The 25,633-nt window shown below is 41.7% G+C and overlaps 1 protein-coding gene across 4 annotated transcripts; it reads right to left on the reverse strand.

Annotated features, from left to right (window-relative positions):
* Positions 1 to 1,010: 1,010 nt before the first annotated feature.
* On the reverse strand, positions 1,011 to 19,855 carry LOC111976521 (dystroglycan 1). Of its 4 annotated transcripts, none has more exons than XM_024005390.2 (3): positions 19,565 to 19,855; positions 8,011 to 8,607; positions 1,011 to 5,541 (listed from the first exon to the last, which is right to left on the reverse strand). In XM_024005390.2, exons 2-3 carry the CDS (start codon positions 8,383 to 8,385, stop codon positions 3,238 to 3,240), a joined length of 2,679 nt encoding a protein of 892 aa, XP_023861158.1. In that variant the 5' UTR covers positions 8,386 to 8,607; positions 19,565 to 19,855; the 3' UTR covers positions 1,011 to 3,237. The 4 variants fall into 4 exon arrangements, with proteins under 4 accessions (XP_023861158.1, XP_023861159.1, XP_023861160.1 ...); XM_024005391.2 differs by lacking the exon at positions 19,565 to 19,855 and adding an exon at positions 19,297 to 19,396; XM_024005392.2 differs by lacking the exon at positions 19,565 to 19,855 and adding an exon at positions 19,017 to 19,134.
* Positions 19,856 to 25,633: the final 5,778 nt, after the last annotated feature.

Consider the following 25,633-nt stretch of genomic DNA (forward strand, 5'->3'; position numbering starts at 1 on the left):
AGAAAAAAAAATATCTCCACCCTTAAGAGGGGGGTCTAACATTTTCTAGGCCTGCTTGGCGTGGGGACCAACCAACCAAATCTCGCTTAGAGCCCTCAAAAGGCTAGAGCCGGCCCTGACTGGCCCTAATCTATCACTCATTGGACTTGCACTTAAACAGTGGCGTTTGTCAAATACAAAGACCTTTCCAATCCATCGTCATGAATAATGCAGAGTATCTGTCCGCAGGGTCACTCCATTTGTGGTTTCTCACAAGAGGACAACATTTAGTGCTAAAGGTACAGAAGACCTGCAGGTTTAATTAAACCGCCAAAGTAGGGCAAGCTTAATATGGGCTTTAAGTGCTACAGCTCCTCTGGTTTACAGTAGCTCCACATCTTTGTTCAATGTGTGATGATTAAATGATTCAGATTTTCATTCATTATACATATTTGTAAACTGTTCATGTGAACATTAAACTATTAAGAGGTTGTGCAGCATTAGGCCCATGACAACTATCCTGGGTACCAGTCTTTTTAGATATCATTCCACTCCTGTCATTTGCCAAAGACAGGAGTGGCAAGGAGTGAAACACTAGCTAAAAAGACTGGTACCCAGTTTAATCAAAAACGAGCAGATGGTACGTGTAGCTACACATATGTTTAGGATTATGAAAAGTAATATGAGACATGATTTAAAATACTGATAGCTAGTTTGTGGAGCGAGAAATGTGTTGCTGATTCATTCAACCGCAAGAGATTCTCATCAGATATGGATCCCAATCATGATTGTGACTGACATTCTGAAACAATGTAAAATGTCTTAACTACACATACTGTAATATATATTAATCTTCTAGACATTAACCAGAGCTAATAACCCAATCTCATGGAAGTGTGAAAAAATGTTTACAAAGCGTGAAATAGAAGAAAATGGTAACGTGATTAAATCACATCCAATAGTGATCCAATTCATTTTTCACAGAGGAACAAGTGACCAAAGGGAAAATACAGGGTCTTTGAGGCTTTACAAATAGTAGTACATCTTTATTAATATATTTTCATAAAACAATTTGAGACCGTATCAAAAATTCAGTAAAAACATTAGATTTTTTTTCTCAACCATTTTTCCTTATGGTGATATCAGATATGAAACGTACATTATTCACTTGTCTTCCTCCCACATCGTATTCTTTACAGGATGCAATATTTTCACTGATGGGAAAGTCAACTTTTTTTGCCCCCTTCAAACTATGATTTAAATTTATGACATCGTGATCATAAATCTAGACAAAAAATTGAGAATAAAATTTCCCTCCCACTAGCATAACTCTACTGATAAAACACATTAACGTTATGAGATCTTCAGTTTCACAGGCACACCATTATGTACATACACTTGTCTCACAACTGATGATGACTGAGAGACTAACGATACAGTGCAGCAGCATAGAGGCAGAGAGCACGGATATTGCAGAACTGTACGTTCCCCCTCACTTTTCTTATTTCATTTATTTAAAAGTTAAGGTTATTTTCTCATTGTGATAAAATCTCTTCTGCAACAGACCTGGTCCAAGGGAGACCTGAACCCCAAAACTTACATCAATACTAAAACAATTGATCAATCTAGTAGCCTAATTATTTACTTCCATCAGTTCACTCTGCTGCCTAGTTACAGCATCTCATTGACCCAGCATTATGATGAAAAAGAAAACAGGAATGCTTTGCTTTATCACTACCTTGGCAACCCTGGAATAGTACAGTGCCTTCAGAAAGTATTCATACCATTAGTGCACATTTTGTGTTACAATTTAAAAATAGATTTTTTTTTTCTCTTCCCCTTCACCCATCTACACACAATACCCTATAATGACAAAAGTAAAAACATGTTTTTAGAGATGTTTGCTAATTTCTTAAATGTAACATAAGAATTCATACCCCTGAGTCAATACATATTAGAATCACTTTTGTCAGTAATTACAGCTGTGAGTCTTTCTGGATAAGTCTAAGAGCCTTGTACTCAGGACATGGTCAAATTTCTTTGCCACATTTTTTGCAGTTTCACTGTACTGCACATTTTTACTCCTGAGCGTATTTAGGGTTGCCATAACAAAGGGGTTGAATACTTAAACAAGACATTTCAGCTTTTCATTAATTAATTTGTAAAACATTTGAAAAAGCATAATTCCACTTTGACATTATAGGCTAGTGTGGGTAAGCCAGTGACAAACTAMATTTAATCCATTTTAAATTCAAGCTGTAAAAAGTCAAGGGGTGTGAATACTTTCAAAAGGCACTGTATAGCGATCTCTCTGTTTCAGGGGCAAGATCAGCGGCAAGTTAATACACCGATGTATATTGACGTCGTTATTACTCCTGTTTTGTAATCCCCTTACATTAACAAGTGTGGTCACTCACTATCAGTCTATGATTTACTTGTTGATCAAGTACAGTACCTGTATAGCAGAGGATATTTCAGTCTCATTATGCATTAAAAAAAAAAAGTGTCCTTTTTAGGCTACCAGTTAGAATGTTCAGTTCTGCCGGACACAAAGGGCTAGTTTTATTAGGCGTCTGCACCAGTGAAAGTTTTACACCTGTTATTTTTAAGAGGGGATATAACGTAAAAGAAAGAAAGGGGTAACATTAAGAGGAGAATATAAAATGTAAGGTTATGATGTAAATAAACGATGGTTTCATGTTTTTAGTTTGACTTTGTCTTAGACGACCTTCTAAAAATAACAGGAGCAAAATCTTAGTAGAGCTAACCCAAAGACCGATAAGTGATATACTGTAATTGGTATAAAGATGAACTTTGTGATTGAGAGCCTACAAGTCTGTTGTCATGGTGACATTTGCTCCAAGGCCTTTGCAGCCTACAGTCTCTCGCTTTTGCATTATTTTCTATACAATAGAAACAGTACATCTTCAAAGATAAAAATTATTATTCTTGGCAAGAACAGATAAAAAATTTAAAAAAAGATTACGCAAGAGTCGAAAGCATAACTATGAAGGACAACAAAAGAAACGAGAGCTGGCGTTTACAAACGGTCTCTGTCCAGTTTTCCTGTGCCAGTGTTAGACTTATACAGTACGTTATCCATAGTGGTCACTTACACAGACGTGGTCGTCTACTCTGGCTATGTCAAAGCCATCCCACTGTACAGTGTGTGTAAAATCCCTACGGAAATTGTCTTCAAAGAAAGGTCACCACAGCTCCCCCTCTTCCTCCATCCCAAACCCAAGGCTCCTGTAAGCGTTAGGGAGGCACGTAGGGAGGTGGTGACCTGTAGGATGTCATGTTCTTGGGGCGGGACCCTTTCCCCTCGATGGGGACGGTGAAGGGTGGCGGGGGCTGATAGGGGGGTGCGTTGGGGTCATCATCATGGTAGATGGAGTACTCCTCCATCAGGAGATCCTGGTTGAGCAGGGTGCTGTGAGGGCCAGCCATGTTGGGGTACTCTGGGGGGGGCAGGGGTGGCTTCTCCTCATGCAGGATGAGGGGGATACTGGAGGATGGGGGAGACTTGGAGTCGTCCAGCTCATCTGCAAAGATGATGGGCACGCCTTTCTTGATGAAGGTGGCCTGCTCCTCAATGCTCATCTTGCCCTTGCGCTTCTTGCGGTAGCAGACCATGGCGATGACGCCGGCAATCAGCAGTAGCGCCGCCACCACCACAGCTGGGATAACTGTGTGCAGGTAAACATCGTCACTGGTGCTACGACCAGTGCCAGGGGAAGGAGTGGCTGGAGGGGGAACAGGGATGGTCACCTCTCCTGGGGGCACGAACATGTAGGTCTGGCATTTGTTGGTGCCGCGGACGGAGATGTTGATGGGTTTGAAGTCTGGCTCCATGGCATTGGAGAAGGCCAGAGTGGGCCTGCCCTGGGGGTCGGAGATCTTTCTGCTGAGGACGGTGATCTGGTCCTTGGGACAGGGGCTCTGCTGGAGGCTGTTGTTGGTCCACTCCACCACAATGGAGCCCTTGGTGATACTCCGCAGGGTCACTGTGCTGGTGTTCCGGTCACCCAGTGCATACGCCAGCTTCTTAGTCAGGAGGATCTTTTTGTGGACGTTGTTGGCCAATGTCTTGGGTTCACCATGGAAACGGGCGGCAAAAACAACGGAGGGCTTATCGGTGGCCGGCCAACGGTTGACATGGACCTCAAAGGCATCTATGGTGCTCATGCCTGCCTTGTCGGTGGCCAGCATAAAGTACTCGTGTTTGCCTGCGTGTTCTTTCTCTGGGAGACCGTACAGGAGCTGGATGGTGCTGTTAAACTGGATCCAAGAGGTCTCGCTCACCACTTCGTTGTGGTTCTTCCTCAAAGTCAGACGCAGCTTGTCCGTGGTGCCGTCCTCTTTGTCGAAGAAGGTATCTGGAGGAATCTTCACCTCAAAGTAGGTCCCGACCCAGGCATTCACCTCGTCGATGGGGTTGCGTAGCTGGGGCTTCTCATTGTTGTAGTCAGGAACAGGAGATAGAGGGGTGGTGCGTCTGGGTGGCTTAGCCGTGGTGGTCTTAGGTTCTCTGGGCACTGGAGTGGAGGTTTTTGCCTTCTTGGTTTTCTTGGTGGTGGAGGTCTTTGGCCTTCTAGTGGTGCTTGGTGGGGTGGGAAGAGCAGTAGCCTCTGGAATAGCGGGCCGGGTCATAGTAGGCTGGATGGGGATGGTACTGGTGGTGCCCAGGACCCTAGTAGGCTGAGGAGCCCCTATAGTAGGAGTGTGGGCTATCTGATCTCTCAGCCTGTTAGTGGGCTTCACCGGCAGGGGCAAGGGTCCACGGACAGGGGGAGCAGAGCTGTCAGTGGCTGGGGAGATGGAAGGGGATGTGGGGGTGGGAACAATGCGAGTAGGGGGCTCAGGGTAAGTGGTTGGGGGGAGCAGGGAGGGTACAGGGGTGGGGGTGTTTCCCAGCTGCCTCCTGACCCGTTTCACCAAGTGGGGTTTCTTGTTGACGATGTGCCAGCCTACCACTGGGTAGCCTAGCTTGGACGACATGGACCCATCCTTGGCAGGCGATTGGACGCTGTTGATGTTCGGAATGTTAGACTGGTCCAGGGCGCAGCCCAGCTTCCATGACAACAGGGCCCCATTCTCCACCACCTTCTTGGCATTTCCGGGCCCAGCCATGAAGGCGGACATGTCGAACAGGCGGTTGTTGATGACAGGGACCACCCTCATGTGCTCCAGGGGGACACCGGAAAACTTCTTCATGCTGGCCAGCAGGCCTACCCTCTGATGAGCGTTCATCTTGGTGAGGTCGGCATCCAGGATGATGGTGAGAACAGTGACGGGCTCCTCGCTGCCGCAGGTGAATGGCTGGAGGTTGTTGGCTTCAGCCTGGAGAGCCAACAGGGCCGGCTCACCGTCAGCCCACTCCTCTGGGTGCACCTCAATAGAGAAGACTTTTAGGCCATGGCCACTGTTTATCATCTCAGAGCCAGAGAGGGAGATATGGTGGACACCTCTGTCCTGCTCCAGGGCCAGGCCTCGTAGGATGCAGCTCCCTGTGGCCCAGTACAGCCAGGAGGGTAAGTGTTCCTTTCCCACCTCGGTTAACTGCAATAGGAGAGAAAAAGAAAGGTTTAGAGATAGGGCTCATAGATCAAAAAACTCTGAAAGGACAGGGTGTTTCACACAAGAGGCTGATCCTGATGTGGAAAACTCAGTCTCACATTTTTCATTGACTCATTTCGTCCATCTGTACTGCGGTCTCTACCGACGTGAGCAGGAAGCTCTGCTCCCAGTGAGCCCCTATTCACAAAATGACAGCCGCCTGAGTCATCTCCCCTTCATTTTGAGACATTACGATTTGTCAGGATATTATTCCCAATAATACAAGGAGCCAAAAATAATATCTTCCAATTCAAACTCCTCAAGGAACAAATTGCACAACAGTCAAATAAAAATCAGCATTGATACAGTGAGAGATAATGTACTGAGAGGCATGAATATTATGCATATCCATTCCATACATAGCATTGCAAATATGTAAATATTTGGCTAGTTAAGAACGTAAAGGCTAAAACAAATTTCTGCCACAGAATGATCTAGCCTAGAGTACGTTTAATATCCAATAGAAATCATTGCAGAAGGGTTAAAAATGTCCATACGAGCTTGCGGAGGAAAAACTGAATCGGAAATAGAAGAGAATGAAAGGGTTGGGGTTATGTAAAGTTAAGCCTATTGGGCAGGACTACAATGCTGCCCAAAAAGGCTTTGTTTCCTCCATTCTCCATCCACACAGATTGAAGGCAATTTTCTGTTCAGCTTTAATAACTGTTCCCAAAATCCAAAGAGAATTTGAGAGATGTCTTATGTGCAAGGTAACCTCCTCACATTGCTATTTCAACATGGACAGGAAGACTGAAAAAGGCACTATTGTGATCAAGCCGCTGGGCACAAAGGATTACAGAAATGAGGTAGAGGAGCATACAGAGTGACATGTTGAATGTTATACACAGAGTGTACAAAACTTTAAGAACACCTTCCTAATATGGAGTAGCACCCCCTTTTGAACAGCCTTAATTCATTGGGGCATGGACTCTACAAGGTGTTGAAAGTGTTCCACAAGGATGCTGGCCCATGTTGACTCCAATGCTTCCCACAGTTGTGTCAAGTTGGCTGGATGTCTTTTGGGTGGTGGACCATTCTTGATACACACAGGAAACTGCGCATGAAAAACCTAGCAGGGTTACAGTTCTTGAACCACTCAAACTGATGCGCCTAGCACTTGCCATACCCTGTGCAAAGGCACTTAAATATTTTGTCTTGCCCATTCACCCTCTGAATGGCTCACATACACAATCCATGTCTCAAAGCTTAAAAATCCTTCTTTAATCTGTCATCTACAATGATTGAAGTGAATTTAACAAGTGACATCAATAAGGGTTCATAGCCTTCACCTGGATTCATCTGGTCTGTCTAGGTCATGGAAAGAGCAGGTGTTCCTAATATTTTGTTCACTCAGTATAACTTGGGTTGCAGAATTACAGGAACTTTCAATAAATTCCCTATTTTTTTTTTGCTTTTCCAGAAATCCTGGTTGGAGGATTCTAGATTTCCTCATTTATTGAAAGTTTCAGTAATTTTGCAACCCTACATATAAACTGGCATATTACATCATATAAAGGAAGTCAAACATCTGAGCAGCTTAACATCAAAGTTAAATTGCATACATGTATTCAATGGCACGATCGCATTCAGGACATCATACATTTCCTTTTCATTGAAATACAACAATACACTAAAAGGTCCGTTCTAGAGAGCCCTGTTCAATCAAAACCGATAACCAGGTTTCCTAATGTGGGCTATGACGAGMCAGTCTGCAACGAACATGAAGCACTGTATCAACTATTAACTTGGGTCCAGCCCGATGCTTGCACTTTGCAACATTGCATAAAATATTCTTGGCCCTCAGTTTCCCCGCCAGTGAGCTCAGGACAGAAAACTGTAGGCTATTTGTGCAAGGGATAAGAAGCAGTGCTTGACTTGGGCAAGAACTCACTGGAGCCGTTGACCAGCACATCAAATGTTCTACTGCTTGAGCTCCTCCATTGGATCAGACAGCATGACAGTTTTCCATTCCACGCTGAGTGGTTATCAAAAGGGAGAGAGATGGAAAGATTTTTCAAATGCATTGAGCTATACAGAGCCTTCTGCATTGTTACGACATTTGGGAGCCTCCTACCACATTGTCCCCACTCTCCACATGGAGCCTCCTTACCACATTTCTGGATCAAGCATAAATTAGCTTTTAGTCTAGGCCTCCGCAATGGATTAGTTCACTGAGATGGGCCAAATATATATCTGTGTTACTGCTCGACTAAAACAATCTTGGTCGACCGACAGCTTAACGACCAAACAATCGACCAGTCGACTAATTGGGTTCAGCCCTAATTATTACTATCAGTGTTCATATGGACATTACAGCAGTGGTTTGATTATCACCATTAGATCCACCACCAGTATGTGGGGTGGGTCACTATATTCAATCAGGAGTAACATCCTAGTCATGACAATGCTTACCTTAACATTGCAACTGCCATTCTTCGCCCTGGGCGGAATCCTCAACTGGAAACCCTGGCCCACCACCGCTGAAGAGTCAGGGATTCCTGCAGGGGCCACCTCTGTGACCGCAGCCAGGAACTCTGGGATACCCGTGGGAGGTCCCTCTGTGGCTACAGAGGCTGCAGTCTGCAGGTCAGAGAGGACAGAGGAGTGCATGGAGGCTTCCAGGTCCACCGACAACATCTCCCCCAGGCCCTCCACCAGTTGTCTCCTAGGCACACTGCCCTGGACCAAGGCCACCAGTAGCCCCAGCACTAGGGGGATAGTCCTGCCTGGGGGAGGTCTGGTTCTCCCCACACCTCCACAGTCCCAACCGCTCTGTTTACAGTGCATAGTGGTAGGCCTATGTGTTCCCCGCCTCCTCCTTAGGACGACTTCAGGACCACATGCACTGGAAGTCAGAGTGATGGAACGATAGTGGTGGGTTGGTTCCTCTGGATGTTTGTCTTTGTTGATAATTAATAAGGTTTTATTTTGTGTTTCCTTTGTCGTCTTCCTCTGTTATCCATGAAGAGAGTCTGTGGCAGGTAGTTAGTCAGCCATGTTAGTCAGCCACTGCAAAGAAAGAGAACCACTGTAAAAACCTGATATAATAAAAAAATAAAAAAAACTCATCAAGTGTTATTTGTCTCCACAAAAGACCTCAAGCTTGTGCGGGCGAGTCCATTTTTCAATACTGTATAATAACAAAGAAATTCTCTGCACCCATTGTGTTGGGTTTTACAAAATATTGAGCGCAAAAGAGAGATTTAACTAACAATATTTCAATGCAATGTTCCATGAAGTGGGCGAACGTAACAATGACAAAACAAAACGACTGGGGCAAAACTGAGTGCTAAAACATTTTGCATTCCCAGGATAGAGACGTTTGTTTTTTTGCCTTTATCAGAGCAGTTATGAACTAGCAATCTAGTGGGAGGCCTGACTAAATGAACAAGCAGAATCTAAAAACAGGCTTTGATACAGAAGACTCTAGCATGAAGTAGTATTTCGATACAGACACTGCCATAATTATTTGCTAAGAGGGTATGTTGATCTCCCACTGATCTCTTCGCATGTCATGGAGTTTTCAGAATAGCAGTTCTCATGAGATGGCAGACAGAGTCAAAGGTCGTTTGTCTAGGTTGTAAGTTTTAATTAGGTGCCCTGGGGGTGGGAATTAGAGCCTCCACTGTGCTGACCCAGCCAACCCCAATTCTGTAACGCTGAGAGACGGGCAGTCCAGGGTCGGCCAATCGCCTGGAATCCTAATGCCAAGCAAACATAGGCTGTGACGTCAGCTCATCAGGACTATACCAGACCATTTTTCGCAAGAGAATTTGAATGGAAATGAGCATTTATATTGCCTAAACAGGAAAATTCCTATTTACAACTGACAGCTGTTATTGCCTGGTTGTACTGTTCCTATAGGTCTCATTTTCTCCATTCAGTTGTGTTCTGCGTGAACTTATTCACAGGTAGGATTGCAAAGGGTCGGAAACTTTCCGGTAAATTTCCACAATTTTTCCATGGGAAGTTAAGCCTGGGAATGTATCTTAAATTCATTTTAAAAAGTTTGCTTATAAACTAGAGGTCGACCGATTATGATTTTTCAACGCCGATACCGATTATTGGAGGACCAAAAAAATCCGATACCGATTAAAATCGGCCGATGCTTGTTTGTGTGTGTGTGTGTGTGTGTGTATATATATATATATCTATATATATAAAATAATAATGACAATTACAACAATACTGAATTAACACTTATTTTAACTTAATATAATACATCAATAAAATCTATTTAGTCTCAAATAAATAATGAAACATGTTCAATTTAGTTTAAATAATGCAAAAACAAAGTGTTGGAGAAGAAAGTAAAAGTGCAATATTTGCCATGTAAAAAGACAAACGTTTAAGTTCCTTGCTCAGAACATGAGAACATATGAAAGCTGGTGATTCCTTTTAACATGAGTCGTCAATATTCCCAGGTAAGAAGTTTTAGGTTGTAGTTATTATAGGACTATTTCTCTATACCATTTGTATTTCATATACCTTTGACTATTGGATGTTCGTATAGGCACTATAGTATTGCCAGCCTAATCTCGGGAGTTGATAGGCTTGAAGTCATAAACAGCGCAATGCTTGAAGCACAGCGAAGAGCTGCTGGCAAATGCAGGAAAGTGCTGTTAGAATGAATGCTTACGAGCCTGCTGCTGCCTACCACCGCTCAGTCAGACTGCTCTATCAAGTCATAGACTTAATTATAATATAACAACACACAGAAATACGAGCCTTAGGTCATTAATGTGGTCAAATCCAGAAACTATCATTTCAAAAACAAAACGTTTATTCTTTTAGTGAAATACAGAACCGTTACGTATTCTATCTAACGGGTGGCATCCCTAAGTCTAAATATTGCTGTTACATTGCACAACCTTCAATGTTATGTCATAATTATGTAAAATTCTGGCAAATAAATTACGGTCTTTGTAAGGAAGAAATGGTCTTCACACAATTCGCAACAAGCCATGCAGCCCAAACTGCTGCATATACCCTGACTCTGCTTGCACAGAACGCAAGAGAAGTGGCACAATTTCCCTAGTTAAAAGAAATTGATGTTAGCAGGCAATATTAACTAAATATGCAGGTTTAACAATATATACTTGTGTATTGATTTTAAGAAAGGCATTGATGTTTAGGTACACATTGGTGCAACGACAGTGCTTTTTTCACGAATGCGCTTGTTAAATCATCACCCGTTTGGTGAAGTAGGCTGTGATTCGATGATAAATTAACAGGCACCGCATTGATTACATGCAACGCAGACTACTAACTAAATAAACTAGTAATATCACCAACCATGTGTAGTTAACTAGTGATTATGTTAAGATTGTTTWATTTATATGATAAGTTTAATGCTAGCTGGCAAATTATCTTGGCTCCTTGCTGCACTTGCGTAACAGGTAGTCAGCCTGCCATGCAGTCTCCTCGTGGAGTGAAATGTAATCAGCCATAATTGGTGTCCAAAAATGCCAATTACCGATTGTTATGAAAACTTGAAATCGTCCCTAAATAAATCAGCCATAATTAATAAGCCATTCCGATTAAATCGGTCGACCTCTATTATAAACAGTGAACCTTTGTGGGATACACAAGGCAATTCTAGGTCTTGTAGCATATTTTGGCTAAACTATCCCCAATTCAATGGAATTGCAACCCTCTGCATGCACAGTGCATTCTTCCATCACATCACATGATTCTCAAGATCTTGCACACTAATGAGATGCTATTGAGCACACACTACTACACTGTCTGAGCAAAGGACTACATGCTTTCTGGTAAGTTTTGATTACAATATTGGGTGGGGTGAATATATTTTATATGACATACATGATTTTTTGTTAACTACTAAATAGAAGCCTATAGCAAAGTGTGTTTAAATCATTCTAACTCAATTTCTGCTAGTTAGTTTTTGCTATTCACGTGGGTTTTAGCTTGCTTGAGCCTGCTAAAAGAGTGTTAATTCACCTGTTTCCATACATGTTAAAACATTTACCTTACAAAGGAGTTGTTTAATCTGCTTAACTATTTAGGTCTTTATCATTGTATGTTATTTAAAAAAAATCTTAACTTCTCCAGGGTAGGTAAGATGCTAACGTCCCACCAGGCCAACATCTGGTGAAACTGCAGAGAGCTAACATTTTAAATACACATTCGTTGTATTAAACATTCTTGTAAATACATGTATCATACATCATTTAAAAGATGAACGTCTTATTAATCCAGCCGCTGTGTCAGATTTAAAAAAGGTTTACTGCAAAAGCAAACATGCAATTTTCTGAGGACGGCGCCCCACACACAAGTATTACTAGCATTTTCCAACCAAGCATTAGCGTCACGAAAGTCAGAAATAACAATAAAATAAATCGCTTACCATTGAAGATCTTCCTCTGGTGGAAATTGCCAAGTAAACTCTGGCGTAAAAGAGGGTTCATTCGCCATTGCAAATCCTACTTGACGGAGCCACGAGTGTTACGTATAGCAGTACATATTCAATAGCATTTTCAACAAGTTTATATATTTAAATTATGGCTAATAAATCAGGAAAAGCTAAAACAAAGTCTAGGTATACAGATTTAACCCAAATTATAGAGGAAATTGATAGAGACAGCCCCCCCATCTCACAGCTAACCTTCAGGGAGCTGCTCATCCAGGAGCTTGCTAGCTACAGCAAGCCACTGCAGCACCTTCTGCTCCGTCAACCCAGTGGTATTCACCTGCCCAGATTCCTCTCTGCAGGCATGAATGTGCCTCAGGGCAAAAAGGGCACAGTGGGGAGCGACGTTGTGCCCTTTGGTCACAGGGAAATGCCCCATCACCTGCCACACCTGTTCAGTAAGCCTCTGCTTTACAGCAGAAAGAGACTGCTATAAAATATAGCAATATTGTAAATAGAAAAATGTGTAAATAAGTTACCCTTTGTTATTTGTTTGTTTATTTTTTTTCATTATATAGTATATATTTTTTTTTTGTTTTGGGGGGGGGGGGGTTAGAATAGCATTTATGTATTTTGTATATAGTTCTTTCCTTCAAAATGTATCACTTGTACCAATTCGGCCACATTTGGGTACATTTGTGTGGGACACCTGGGTGACTTCATGCTCAATGTTCATGTAGCTCGCTTATTTTTTGATGTTATCTGTCTAAAACTTGTGCTCAGCTATTGTTGCCATCTTATGTTCTTCATTCAAATCATCCTATCTGTATTTTGGCTGTTCTTGGTCATTTGAAAGATGATGCAGGCAACAATAAAAAACAGAAAACGTATGTTTATTTCCTTGGTATTTCTTCTACCGATCTATTGTGTTATATTCTACTACATTCAATTCACATTTCCACAAAAATTCAGAGTGTTTCCCTTTCAAATGATACCAAGAATATGCATATCCTTGCTTCTGGGCCTGAGCTACAGCAGTTAGATTAGGGTATGTCTTTAGGCAGAAATTGAGAAGGGGGGTTACCCCAAAGAAGTTAAAAGGAAAATGCTACAGGCACTATCTGATGTGTGGAGACATTTCATGCAGCTAATAAAGATGTGTACATTCTCAAATATTGTGCCAAATCATGTGAAGACTGCAACAAAGATGCAGAATTCTGGCAAGTGCATAACGTTCCCTCAGCGCTCACAACAAGCAACCTCTGACAAAATACCCTCTACTTCTATTCGAGGTCAGACACCTTATCGATAGCAACAGCTATAGAGGAACGTAGTCAGAAAAATGCTGATGAATGTCTTGCTCGAGCTGGTTATGCAACTGGTTCACCTCTGATGCTCACAATCAATGTGTATTGGAAGATATTTCTGAATGTTCTTCACCCAGCATACACCCCTCCACCAGACATGCTTTCCTTACTAAGTTGCTGGATGCAGAGTTCAAGTGAAGGTCAAGCAAGGCAGAGAAAGCAGACTGTATTGCAATCATCTATGATGGGTGGTCGAATGCTCGTGGGCAAAGGAATAATTAACTACATCATCTCCACCCCTCAACCAGTATTCTACAGGAGCACAGACAAAGGACAACAGAAAACACCAGTCTCTACATTGGAGATGAGCTTAAAACATTCAATGACCTTGGACCACAGAAGGTATTTGCACTGGTGACAGACAATGCTGCAAACATGAAGGCTGCTTGGTCTAAAGTGGAGGAGTCCTACCCTCACATCACACCCATTGGCTGTGCTGCTCATGCATTGAATCCGCTCCTCAAGGACATCATGGCACTGAAAACAATGGATACACTCTACAAGAGAGCCAAGGAAATGGTTAGGTATGTTTAGGGTCATCAAGTTATAGTAGCAATCTACCTCACCAAGCAAAGTGAGAATAAGAGCACCACATTGAAGCTGCCCAGCAACACCCGTTGGGGTGGTGTTGTCATCATGTTTGACAGTCTCCTGGAGGGGAAGGAGTCTCTCCAAGAAATGGCCATATCACAGTCTGCTGAGAGGGGTAAGCAGCCTGAAACTCCTGAAACCTATATCAGTAGCCATTTCACAGATTGAGGGAGACAATGCCATCCTGTCTGATGTTCAGACTCTGTTTGCAGATGTAAGAGAAGAAATCCATACTGCCCTGCCCACTTCACTGTTGACACAGAGGAAACTGCAGTTCTGAAATACATGAAAAAGCGTGAAGACTCCTGCCTGAAGCCCATACACGCCGCAGCGTACATGTTGGACCCCAAGTATGCTGGCAAGAGCGTCCTGTCTGGTGCAGAGATCAATAAGGCCTATGGTGTCATCACTACCGTGTCACACCAACTTGGCCTGGATGAGGGCAAGGTTCTTGGCAGTCTAGCGAAATACACTTCCAAGCAAGGGCTTTGGGATGGAGATGCAATATGGCACTCGTGCAAACATCTCATCAGCCACCTGGTGTAAGGGACTTAGTGGATCTGAGGCTCTTTCCTCCATCATCCTCCAAATCCCACCAACATCAGCCGCCTCAAAGTGCAACTGGTCCTTATTTGGGAACACACACACCAAAGCACGCAACAGGCTGACCAATACAAGAGTTGAAAAATTGGTGGCCATCCGGACATATTTGAGCCTGACGAGCCATCCTCAACAAGGTTGGAAAGTGATAGTGAAGATGAGGCCTCAGTCTGATGTTGAAGAGGTGGACATTGAGTAGGTCCAGGGAGAAGACATGGAAGCCTGAAAGGAAGACAACCAAATCTTTAGTTTCTAGACTATCATTTTACAGATGTATGTTGAAAACGTTTTTGGGAGATGCGATGGATCATTGGGGATCATTCAATATTCCCTTTCTTTTGGTGTTCAGTGAAATCATCCCATGTGAAGAGTCAACTAATTTAAAGTTCAATTGGTAACTAACTTGTGTTTTTTATTTCTATTGGAAGGATTTAATCATTTGCAATGTCTACTTATGATAAGGTAAAAGGTTATTGTTTCTGTCTCCAAAACATCTACATTTAAAATGGTATTAATATTAATTTGCATATATTTCCGTTAATTCCCATATATTCCCGTTAATTCCCCATATATTCCCACGGAAAGTTTCCACCTCTGAATATTCTCCAAAATGTGCAACCCTATTCAGAGGGATCTTTAAAAGCCTGCCCTTACAGTACCTTTCGGAAAAGCCAATTAAAAGGGGATGAGAAAGTTCAGCACCACAAACAAGCACAGCTTTGATTCCCCTTTGGTCTATCTGACACTACAATAGTCATTCTGCCTTCATCAAACCCCACAGGCAACTGATAAGGCTTACCATACAAATGGATCTAAGCATTTTCTCTCCCCTTTAAAAACACATGCCAACATCATTCAGCCTCTGTAAAGAAACTAAAAGAGAGAAGGGAGGGTCAGGATCTCTGGTCTGTACACTCTGCTCCGCCGGCCTGGCTAACGCTGCTCAGAGGCCAAACCCTGTCATCACATTGCTTTCGAGATCAGACGTGATTGATTGCAGAACCTCAACTTAGATGCAAAGTCAGCAAATCGTCTAAAGTTAGGGCCAAGTGTTTTCCAAGGGAGCCTTCACTCATAGCGACTCAGTCGATCGTTTGAGTGGGAAATGAAAAGTTACGTTTTTAGGCCTATTCATTCAATATTTCAGATATTTTTTTCGCCCCCCTTTTCCTCCCAATTTCAATCTTGTCTCATCGCTGCAAAACTATGCATTTTGCTTGAAATTTTGCATCACAACAATGAAGTGTAATGGACTGGGTCTTTAATTTTACTCCCCTTTTCGTGATATCCAATTGCGATCTTGTCTCATCGCTGCAACTCCAACGGGCTCGGGAGAGGTGAAGGTCAAGTCATGCATCCTCCGAAACATGACCCGCCAAACCGCGCTTCTTAACCCGGAAGCCAGCCGCACAAATGTGTCGGAGGAAACACTGCTCAACTGACATTCGAAGGCAGCCTGCAGGCACCTGGGCTGCCACAAGGGGTCACTAGAGCGAGATGAGCCAAGTAAAGCACACCCGGCCAAACCCTCCCCTAACAACGCTGGGACAATTGTGCGCCGCCTTATGGGACTCCCGTTCACGGCCAGTTGCGACACAGCCTGGGAACGAACGCGGGTCTGTAGTGACCCGCGTTCAAGCACTTGCAATGCAGTGCCTTAGACCGCTGCACCACTCAGGAGGCTCTATATTTCAGACTTTTAATGTCAGTTATGCCCCATTTACATACTTTCTAAATTTTAAAGAGATGGATCTCTCTACAGAAACAGGTAGACCATTGACAACAGAAAGCACTGCCGTTTTTGCTGTAGAAGGAGATTGTTATGACTAGCTCACCAGCTGGGTGAGAGGGAATGTTCCATTAAGCCCCATCCACAGGGTTCCTTTGCTCGGCACTATCCTGCATATAATCTGCAATGCTGGATGCAGGCAGGCACACACACCATCTCAAATGCATGGCTTATTTTTTATTTTATTTACTGCTGCAAGGTCAGCTACACATTTCTCAATTGCTGATGTTGCCTAATTTGGAGCAATTGTACAATTCACAAGTTCGTAAAATCCCTCTTTGGCTGAGTAATCAGTCATCTACTTTTCAACGTGAGATAATTTAACCATTTGTTTGACCAGTAGATGTCTCTATGGTGTTTAGGTTCACTACCCAACCTTTCTGAAGCTGTAAACCATGACAGCTGTAGCTTAATACTCTGAACTAGTTAGTCATCCTCGTTTCACCTAAAACCAGAGTCTGATCTGATGACTTATTCCATAACTCTGAGACATGCAGATGTAGGTTAGATCAGAGATCCCAATCAAACCACTACCAGAGACAATTCTATGGTCTGCACTCTCCCTGTACACTCCCTCCTTGCATGAGGCTCTCTCCTTCCTTCCGCTAGGAGCCCCTGACTCAGAGCAGTCTGAATAGAAAACACTGTACAGTCACACTTTCTATAGCTGCCTCCTTAAGAGAGACACGGCCAAGCTGGCAAACTGGCAGGGGATGGCCTATATTAGAAGAGGCTGGTGAAGTCCAAAAAAAAGAAAGAAAAACAGGCCTACAAAATGGACTGCTAGGCTCAATCATCCAATTCACTTTCCCTCTGCTTATTATGTAACATCACAAACAAGTAACACACCTGCCATGTTTACACAAAAGTGTTTATATTTAATTCCGCCAATACATACACCTTGCAATAATCTACACAGGCAAAAAAGCTATTTGTGCGACAGTGTGCATCAAAGTGAGCTCGCTACTCACTGTGGCCTAGATTCTATTATGTTCCAATTTCCTGAACATGATTCAATCATGTGTTCAAACCAAGGATTCATTTCAAGGCCCATTTCCCAAACAAACAAGAAAAGTATTTGATGTGTTTCTGTTCGCGCCATACCTAGCTACAGTGCAATAGCAAGGAGGAATACGATGCAACGAAAAACACAAAAGCAGTGAATTTCTTAAGGAGTCTGAGACGTTAGTTTAAATGGTGAAGACTTGTCAGTAGATTCTAACATTTCCATTGTAGCCTATACCCAACAGTCGTGCCATCCCTGAGAGCATAGATCTTTGACATAAACCCTAGTTGGAAGACTCAGTTAGCCCAGTCTTGGAAATCTGTTAAACAGCAGGTGCTTAAAAGTCAACAAAAAGCCAAGGAGCACCTAACAAAGAAACTATCTTTGTAAAATTGATACTTCTAAGAATGCAAAGTTAAGTTTGGTAAGGTTGCAATTAGGGAACATTTTCATTTTGGGAAGGTCTGTCAGTAGCCTAAATCACAACCAAACAGCTACTATATCTCAACTCCTCACACAATAACACAGAATAATTGGCTCAACTAACTTCAAACTAAAATGAAGTCTTTTTTTTACAAATTGAAAAATGCAGTGTGGCAGAGCACATTGTTAGGTCTTCAAAGCCTTGTGAAAATTATAGCAAATGTTATTACCATGCTGACAATTTCCTAACATATTTACAGTCAGAATAATATAGCCGTGTTCATCTCCATGTAGAAAGGATGTCTGCTCCATCCAGTTCCAACCAAAGAGGAAACGTTTACATGAAATTATATCCGTAATTCCTCTTCACAATCATTTGCTGTGGAAATAACTTGAAACCATCCAAAATAATTAGGCCTCAAATGCACACTGGCATTCAGAGCAAATTGAATTGACGTATCCAACGTCCACCAAAGCAGCCACTGGATAGTACATGATCTGAATATTAAACATTTCCACAAGACAAGCTTGCCTTGCAATCTCAGACGATTGGATGTTCCCTCTGTTACCCAGTCAGACCCCAACCACTGAACATAGCTGAAAGTAACTTAACTAGCTAGTAAGTAGGCTATTCAAATGTTGACCTTCGTATAAGGATGTAGGCTAACTAAGTGTAAACGGGAAATGTTTAGTTAATGTTGCTGTGAAATCCAATCAAGCAGCAATTTCATGTGATTCAAATTATAAGACGGTAGTCAGTAGCCAATATGGCAAGGGAAGTTGAGCGAACAACTAATTTAGTTAGTCAGGTCTTAAAACCAAATTATCAACAGTAGCAAGATGACAATGTAACGTAGTCTAGTACTACTAACTAGTTACTTAACGTTACATGCTAGCGTAGCTAGCTCAAAGTAATAAAGGTTCCCTGTATTTAAAATATGAGCGCTAAAAATGCATTAATATTCGCCATAGCTGCTGTGAAGACAGACAATACTCTCAGCAGTGGCAAACAAACATAGCTAGCTACTAAATTAGGTCAGCTAGAATGTTAGCAGAATAAATAATTGAACCTTGAATTATCGAAAAAGTCCTGATACAAAAAAATAAGGCATTCTGTCATTCCATTACAAGGAGGGCCCTGCCTGCCCCGTTTCGGGTGGTATGCTAACTACCTAGCTACAGCAAGCTAAGTAGCTAGCTAGATAACGTTAGAGAAGCAGGCCATTGCTAGCTAGCTTTATTGGACTTCAACATATTACAGACACTTACAAACATCAATCGCAAAGCAATCCTTCCAACAGTGATGATACATTTTTTTAACACGAACGGATTGTTTTGGTAACAAATATGCCAAGAACCGCAAACCGACACGACCATCATAGCGCTCGAGCGAGATGCACCTGTTCTAACCGTACGCGGAAAGGACTCGCGGTTTTAGCTAGTCGTGTGTTCGATCTAGGCTCGAGCTTCACTAAAACTCTATCTTGCCCAATGTAGCTAGCGAAGTTAGTTATTAAAACAGACAATTGATTCAATAAAAAATACGAACGTTTGCCTCCTTTCTCCCGTTCCATCCATTATTTTAAGATGACGACGAGAACCGAAGAATGACCACTGTTGTTAACCTTCCGTCGAGAAGATGCAGTAGAAGCTAGTCTCGATTAATCGAATGTGCTAGCTAGTCTTTAGAATGGATGGTGACGAAAGACACTAACAATTTAGGAAATAAATGACACTGATGAATAATAAAAACGGATTGATTTTGTTTATTTAGAGAATTTGCTATTATATTGAGAGAAATAATGATGAAAACTGACCTTGTTAATTTAGGTAAGAATGTTTCCTCTTTTCTCCCTTTCAGTTCCTCATCGGTGTGAAAAGAAAACCGCGATAAAACTCAAAAACCTAAATAGCCATCGTTTACGCGTTTAGTGTCACTGGAAATAAAGACAAATTGGTAGGCCAACCCCGAAAAGTCGCCGCTATCCAGCTCAGTTGTCAAGGTATTTTTAAACATATGTTCAACATTGTTAATCAGCTGGAAAAGATTGCCACTTCACACGTCTCCTAGTCCTCCCACACTGCTGCTCTCCCCCACCCTGTTCTTGGAGCTTCAGGTTTGTTATAATCTCGCTATATCACATAACTCCTCCCGTTTTCAGATTCGCACCCTAATTTGCAGTGGTGGAAAAAGTACTAAATTCTCATACTTGAGTAAAAGTAAATATACCTTAATAGAAAATGACTCAAGTGAAAGTCACCCAGTAAAATACTACTTGAGTAAAATTATAAAAGTATTTGGTTTTAAATATACTTAAGTATCAAAAGTAAAAGTAAAGGTAGAAATCATTTTACATTTCTTATATTAAGCAAACTCGACAATTTTCATATTTTTTTATTGACGGATAGCCAGGAGCACAGTCCAACACAGATATAATTTACAAACGGAGCATTTTTGTTTAGTGAGTCCGCCAGATCAGAGGCAGTAGGGATGACCAGGGATGTTCTCTTGATAAGTATGTGAATTGGACCATTTTCCTGTCAAAATGCAACGAGTACTTTTGGGTGTCAGGGAAAATGTATGGAGTAAAAGGTACATTATTTTATTTAGGAATGTAAGTGAAGTAAAAGTAAAAGTTGGCAAAAATATAAATAGTAAAGTACAGATACCCCAAAAAACGACTTAAGTAGTACTTTAAAGTATTTTTTAGTTAAGTACTTTACACCACTGCTAATTTGGTTTTGACAGGGTCTAGGTAAAATGGGCCATAATTGCATAACTGCATCTACATGAAAGAAAAAATTTATCCTCAACCAAGTTTGTAACATTATTGCAACACTATAGTCTGAGAAAAAGATATATGCTGGTACAACATTTAGCCAACATTATTTGATACAAATCCTTTTTTGATAAATCTATTGATCTATGAAATGTAAGTTAATTGTTTTATTTTGCTTAGAGATTCGATCACAAGTTATCACATAGCCTGGCTGCATACAGTCTGCGGATGCTTTGTAAGAGCACTTAACAAGTGACTTTTAACCGTACAGCCTTTATTAGCATCTAACATAACACACTTCATTTTTTTATTTATATGTTTTATTCAAATGTGATTAGGAATGATTGCACAATGACTTTGAACATGCACTTAATAAGAGGTGCACTTGTACTTAGCCTGGGAATCCTTGAGTGGAACACTTATGTACTTCATAATTGAGGAACATGATGTGAAAATGAAAGCTACTGTTGGACCCCTTTAAAATCCTTAAGAGTCTATTGACGCACCCGTGCATCAATCTAAGTGACATAATGAAAAATCCCCATCAAAATCCACCAGTTTAAGCTAGAGATATCTGGTTATTTACATGGGCTGCATCTGAATCAAAACCTTATTCCTTATGATAAAAAAACATCCTGTTTTTTTGTTGTTGTCTTTTATGAATGTGTTATTCAATGCGTTTCTATGGGCTGTAGTAGTAAAGGCCAAATATATATATTTTTAATAATACTTATTTTAAAGGGGCCTAAAATTCTAAATCAAATAGCTGAATGACCACCCCCTTTTTAAGAAAATAAATGAAGTTGTTTTTTTACCTTACATAAAATACTTGACACCTCTGATGTCATGTCAGAGGAAACTGAAATCTCTTCTGTTATTTTCAAAGTTAAAGGGTAACTGGATATTAATATAGACTCTTAGGTTTCTTAGGTTGAAATCTACTGCTTGTCATCAAACAACTTGTCAGCCCTGATCATTCCTTCCTCTGGAAAATCCCTATAGACAGAGAAACAAGTTGACCATTATGTTCAAAGGTTGAGCTTTATGTCCGGCTATTGTTGTCAAAGAAGATGAGGAAATACTTACAAGGGGAGTGGTATATATTTTTTAAGTTAAGTTTTGGGCGGTGCTTATGGCCAGTGCCTTGTCATTTCACTAATTATGCAAACATTCCATTGTGGTTACTCAATAGGTGTTTTCCTATAAACATCACCACTAAACACACTTGTTAATCGATCTATAGGACTCTCCTGGGGTTGTGGAGGAAAAGTCCCAAATGTCCAGATGAAGTCATATTCACTATCAAGACATTGATTTACCTTTATCTGCTCTGAGAGATGATAACAAGCATAGGATGCTGTGCAAATCAATACATGCATGATCAATATGTACTATCACAGAAAGGCAGTTATGGGCTGAGTGAACACTTCTTTGGGAGGTCAGAAGGTGCAAAGACGATGTGGATATTGAAACTTGTCACTATCTTCTTTAAAGGTCTAAAGGCAAACCATCCCTGCGGTGCACATTGACTTTCCAAGTCATCAGAAAAGTAAGCTCATAGTAGTGCACTAAAAACCATGGTACACAATATCTCATTATGCTTCCTGAATACTTGAGCAACTGCACAATTGTCTGTAGTGAGACTTCTCTATTTTAACAAGCCATTCTGGGAAAGGAAAAGGTGTCTTAAATTGTGGCTGTGTAGCTGGTCAGGGCTTGTCAAACAGACATGGGAGACGTTGTTGTCTTATTMGCCAGGAATAATGCTATTGATTGTTCTGTCAAGTGGGACATCACTTACTAGTAAGACACTCATTAATTGATCAGTGCAGCAATTCATTGGGAGCGAGGTTCAGTTAGTCAGTTTTATCAGATTGAAGCTGTTTTCATGCTGGTCGGTCATTGCCCTTAGTGTGCCTATTTGGCCTTACTATCAAATCAACATCCAGTAACACTTGTCATGTATTAATAGTACATACATTACTTATAAACGGTTATGAATGACTTATTAATGAAAGTGTTACCCATTATACTCTATCTAGGTTTGTTCTCACTTTACCCCTACCCTACTACATCAATAAATGTTTAGTTTCCTCTTTAGAAACACTATATATATATATATATATATATATATATATATATAGTGTTCCCTAGTGTTCCCTATCTGGAACCACTCAATATAAAAAAGGATGCTAATTTTTTATATATATATATATAAAAAATTAGCATCCTTTTTTATATTGAGTGGTTCCAGATAGGGCGAATGACAGTTATTGGCTCAGAAGGGCCTTTTTGAGTTGATGTGAGTGGCTGGTTATATTAGCCAGCACATTATTATGTTTTTAAATAGGACATAAGCTCAGCTGGGAATGCCGCAAGAAAGAGGGAGGGACAGTTTGGAGGCAGAATGATATCTCACAGACAGACAGGCAGCACATCCTCAAACTATGACAGCAATACCCAATGTGCATCAAACACACACTGACCTTGAAAATAGGCATTTATTCTTGTCATTTATTGAGTGCCAACAAATGCCAAATAAATGACAATATTCCAGACTGTAAACAGTAATCATCTGCGTACTGACAGGAATCACAGTTGCCCTTCACCGTTAAAAAGCAATATGATACAGTACATGAATAGCAGAGCACTGACCATAGAATGACTAGGCCTTCAAAGGCTAATGCAAGTCCTGATGGGCATAAATGTGATTTTAAGACAGGGAAACAACCTGTCTATAACAGTTCAGTGGCCAGTCACTAAACTGGATCTGTGACTCTTTGTTAGAGAGAGATAGAGAGAATATTATCTAACATTATATAGCATTAAATAATGACATAACTATACTGTACTGTGCACGAATGATACGATTGCCAGAGCCCTGACTTATCATCCTTCTTCTAATGTGCATAACGATTAGTGGTCTGTAGGTCCTTGTTCTTAATATAACAATACCACATTCAGCTGTGCATATGGCTTCTGTTACAATTCTAAGGGTACGATTTTTGTGTTTGATCTCTTTGTGGGTTACGGTTCAAAGTATGGCGTGTTACTGAAATCAATCTGCAAACTTTTGTCTTCCAGCCAATTACACCTCCCTCGATACACAGGGGACAAGTGAGTCACATGTAAATGGCTTCACTTGATTGTAAAAAACAGATCTCTCCCCCACCACACACACACACACTCTCCTCTCGCAGGTCTGACAGAGCATGATTGCTCCACAGTCAAAGGGCTTCCATGTGATCACACAGATCAATCTGACTCTTGATGTGTGAGCGCAAAACGAGAAGGGGAGCGGATTAGGAATCAGCTAACTCCCCACATTTCCTTCCAAGAGACTTATTGGGAGGGTAAGAGAGAGTAGACTATTGGGCTAGGGGGAGTAGGGGGGTTGTTATTTGTTAGGGTGTGATGGTTAGGGGGAGTTAGTGAGTGAGACTCTAGGGGAGTAGGGGGGTTGTTGTTGGGGTGGGATGGGGGGTTAGGAAGTGAGACTCTAGGGGAGTAGGGGGGTTGTTGTTGGGGTGGGATGGAGGGTTAGTATGTGAGACTAGGGGAGTAGGGGGGTTGTTGTTGGGGTGGGTTAGTATGTGAGACTAGGGGAGTAGGGGGGTTGTTGTTGGGGTGGGTTAGTATGTGAGACTAGGGGAGTAGGGGGGTTGTTGTTGGGGTGGGTTAGTATGTGAGACTCACTGGAACCAATCCTTCTTTTCTCCCCATGCTCTGTGTGTGAGATTACTGTTGACAAACTATCCAACTTCCATTAGCAACATCAAGGGAAAAGATCCTATTGCTTCCTACAGGCAGACTCCTGCTCCTACACTCTTAGAAAAAATCTAGAACCTAAAAGGGTTCTTAGGCTGTCCCCATAGGTAGACCCTTTGAAGAACCCTTTTTGGTTCAAGGTAGAGCCCTTTTGAGTTCCATGTCAAACCCTTTCCCCAAATACATGGAACCCCAAATAATTTTACCTGGAACCAAAAAGGGTTCTACCTGAAACCAACAAGGGTTCTCCTACGGGGACAGCCGAATAACCCTTTTGGAACCCTTTTTTCTAAGGGTGTAGGCTCCTGTGACTGGTTCTCCTTCTGCTATATTTTACCTGACCCTCTCTATTTATCCATCCATTGGGTCTGTTTGTGTTTGTGAACAGAGCCCCAGGATCAGCTTGCTTAAAGGACTATTTTCTAGGTTAATCTCTCTGTAGGTGATTGCTTTGTTATTGAAGGTTTGGGAATCGCTTCCTTTTAGGAGGTTGTAGGATTTAACGTCTCTGTAACGGCAGCCTTCSCTCTCTTCACGAGAAGAGAGAATGTAGCAGGGATCGGACCAACACGCAGCGTAGCCAGTGCTCAACATGTTTAATTACGACAAATAATCGTGAACACTTACAAAACAAAATAACAAATGTGGCAAACCGATACAGTCCTTTCTGGTGCAGACAAAACACAAAGACAGGAAACAACCACCCACAAATCCCCAACACAAAACAAGCCACCTATATATGATTCTCAATCAGGGACAACGATTGACAGCTGCCTCTGATTGAGAACCATATTAGGCCGAACACAGAAACAGACAAACTAGACACACAACATAGAATGCCCACCCAGCTCACGTCCTGACCAACACTAAAACATGCACAACACACAAGAACTATGGTCAGAACGTGACAGTCTCTTTCCTTGATTCTTATAGTCAGCGGGTATCGTCCTAATTCTGCTCTGCATGCATTATTTGGTGTTTTACGTTGTACACAGAGGATGTTTATGCAGAATTCTGCATGCAGCGTCTCAATTTGGTGTTAGTCCCATTTTGTGAATTCTTGGTTGGTGAGTGGACCCCAGATCTCACAACCATAAAGGGCAATGGGTTCTATAACAGATTCAAGTATTTTTTTCCAGATCCTAATTGGGATGTCAAATGTTATTTTCCTTTTGATGGCGTAGAAGGTCCTTCTTTTCAAACATTTTTATTACATTTTCTTATTTAACTAGACAAGTCAGTTAAGAACAAAGTTATTTACAATGACGGCCTACCCCGGCCAAACCCAGACGACCCGAGGCCAATTGTACACCGCCCTATGGGACTCCCAATCACGGC

Source organism: Salvelinus sp. IW2-2015, linkage group LG17 (assembly GCF_002910315.2).
Source record: "Salvelinus sp. IW2-2015 linkage group LG17, ASM291031v2, whole genome shotgun sequence".
In the NCBI taxonomy this organism is placed as follows: Eukaryota; Metazoa; Chordata; class Actinopteri; order Salmoniformes; family Salmonidae; genus Salvelinus; species Salvelinus sp. IW2-2015.

Coding starts and splice junctions, on each gene's coding strand:
- LOC111976521 (XM_024005390.2), bottom strand. CDS start 8,385: ATGCACTGTAAACAGAGCGGTTGGGACTGTGGAGGTGTGGGGAGAACC. Junction 5,542..8,010: donor ATGGCAGTTGCAATGTTAAG/GTAAGCATTGTC, acceptor CTCCTATTGCAG/TTAACCGAGGTGGGAAAGGA.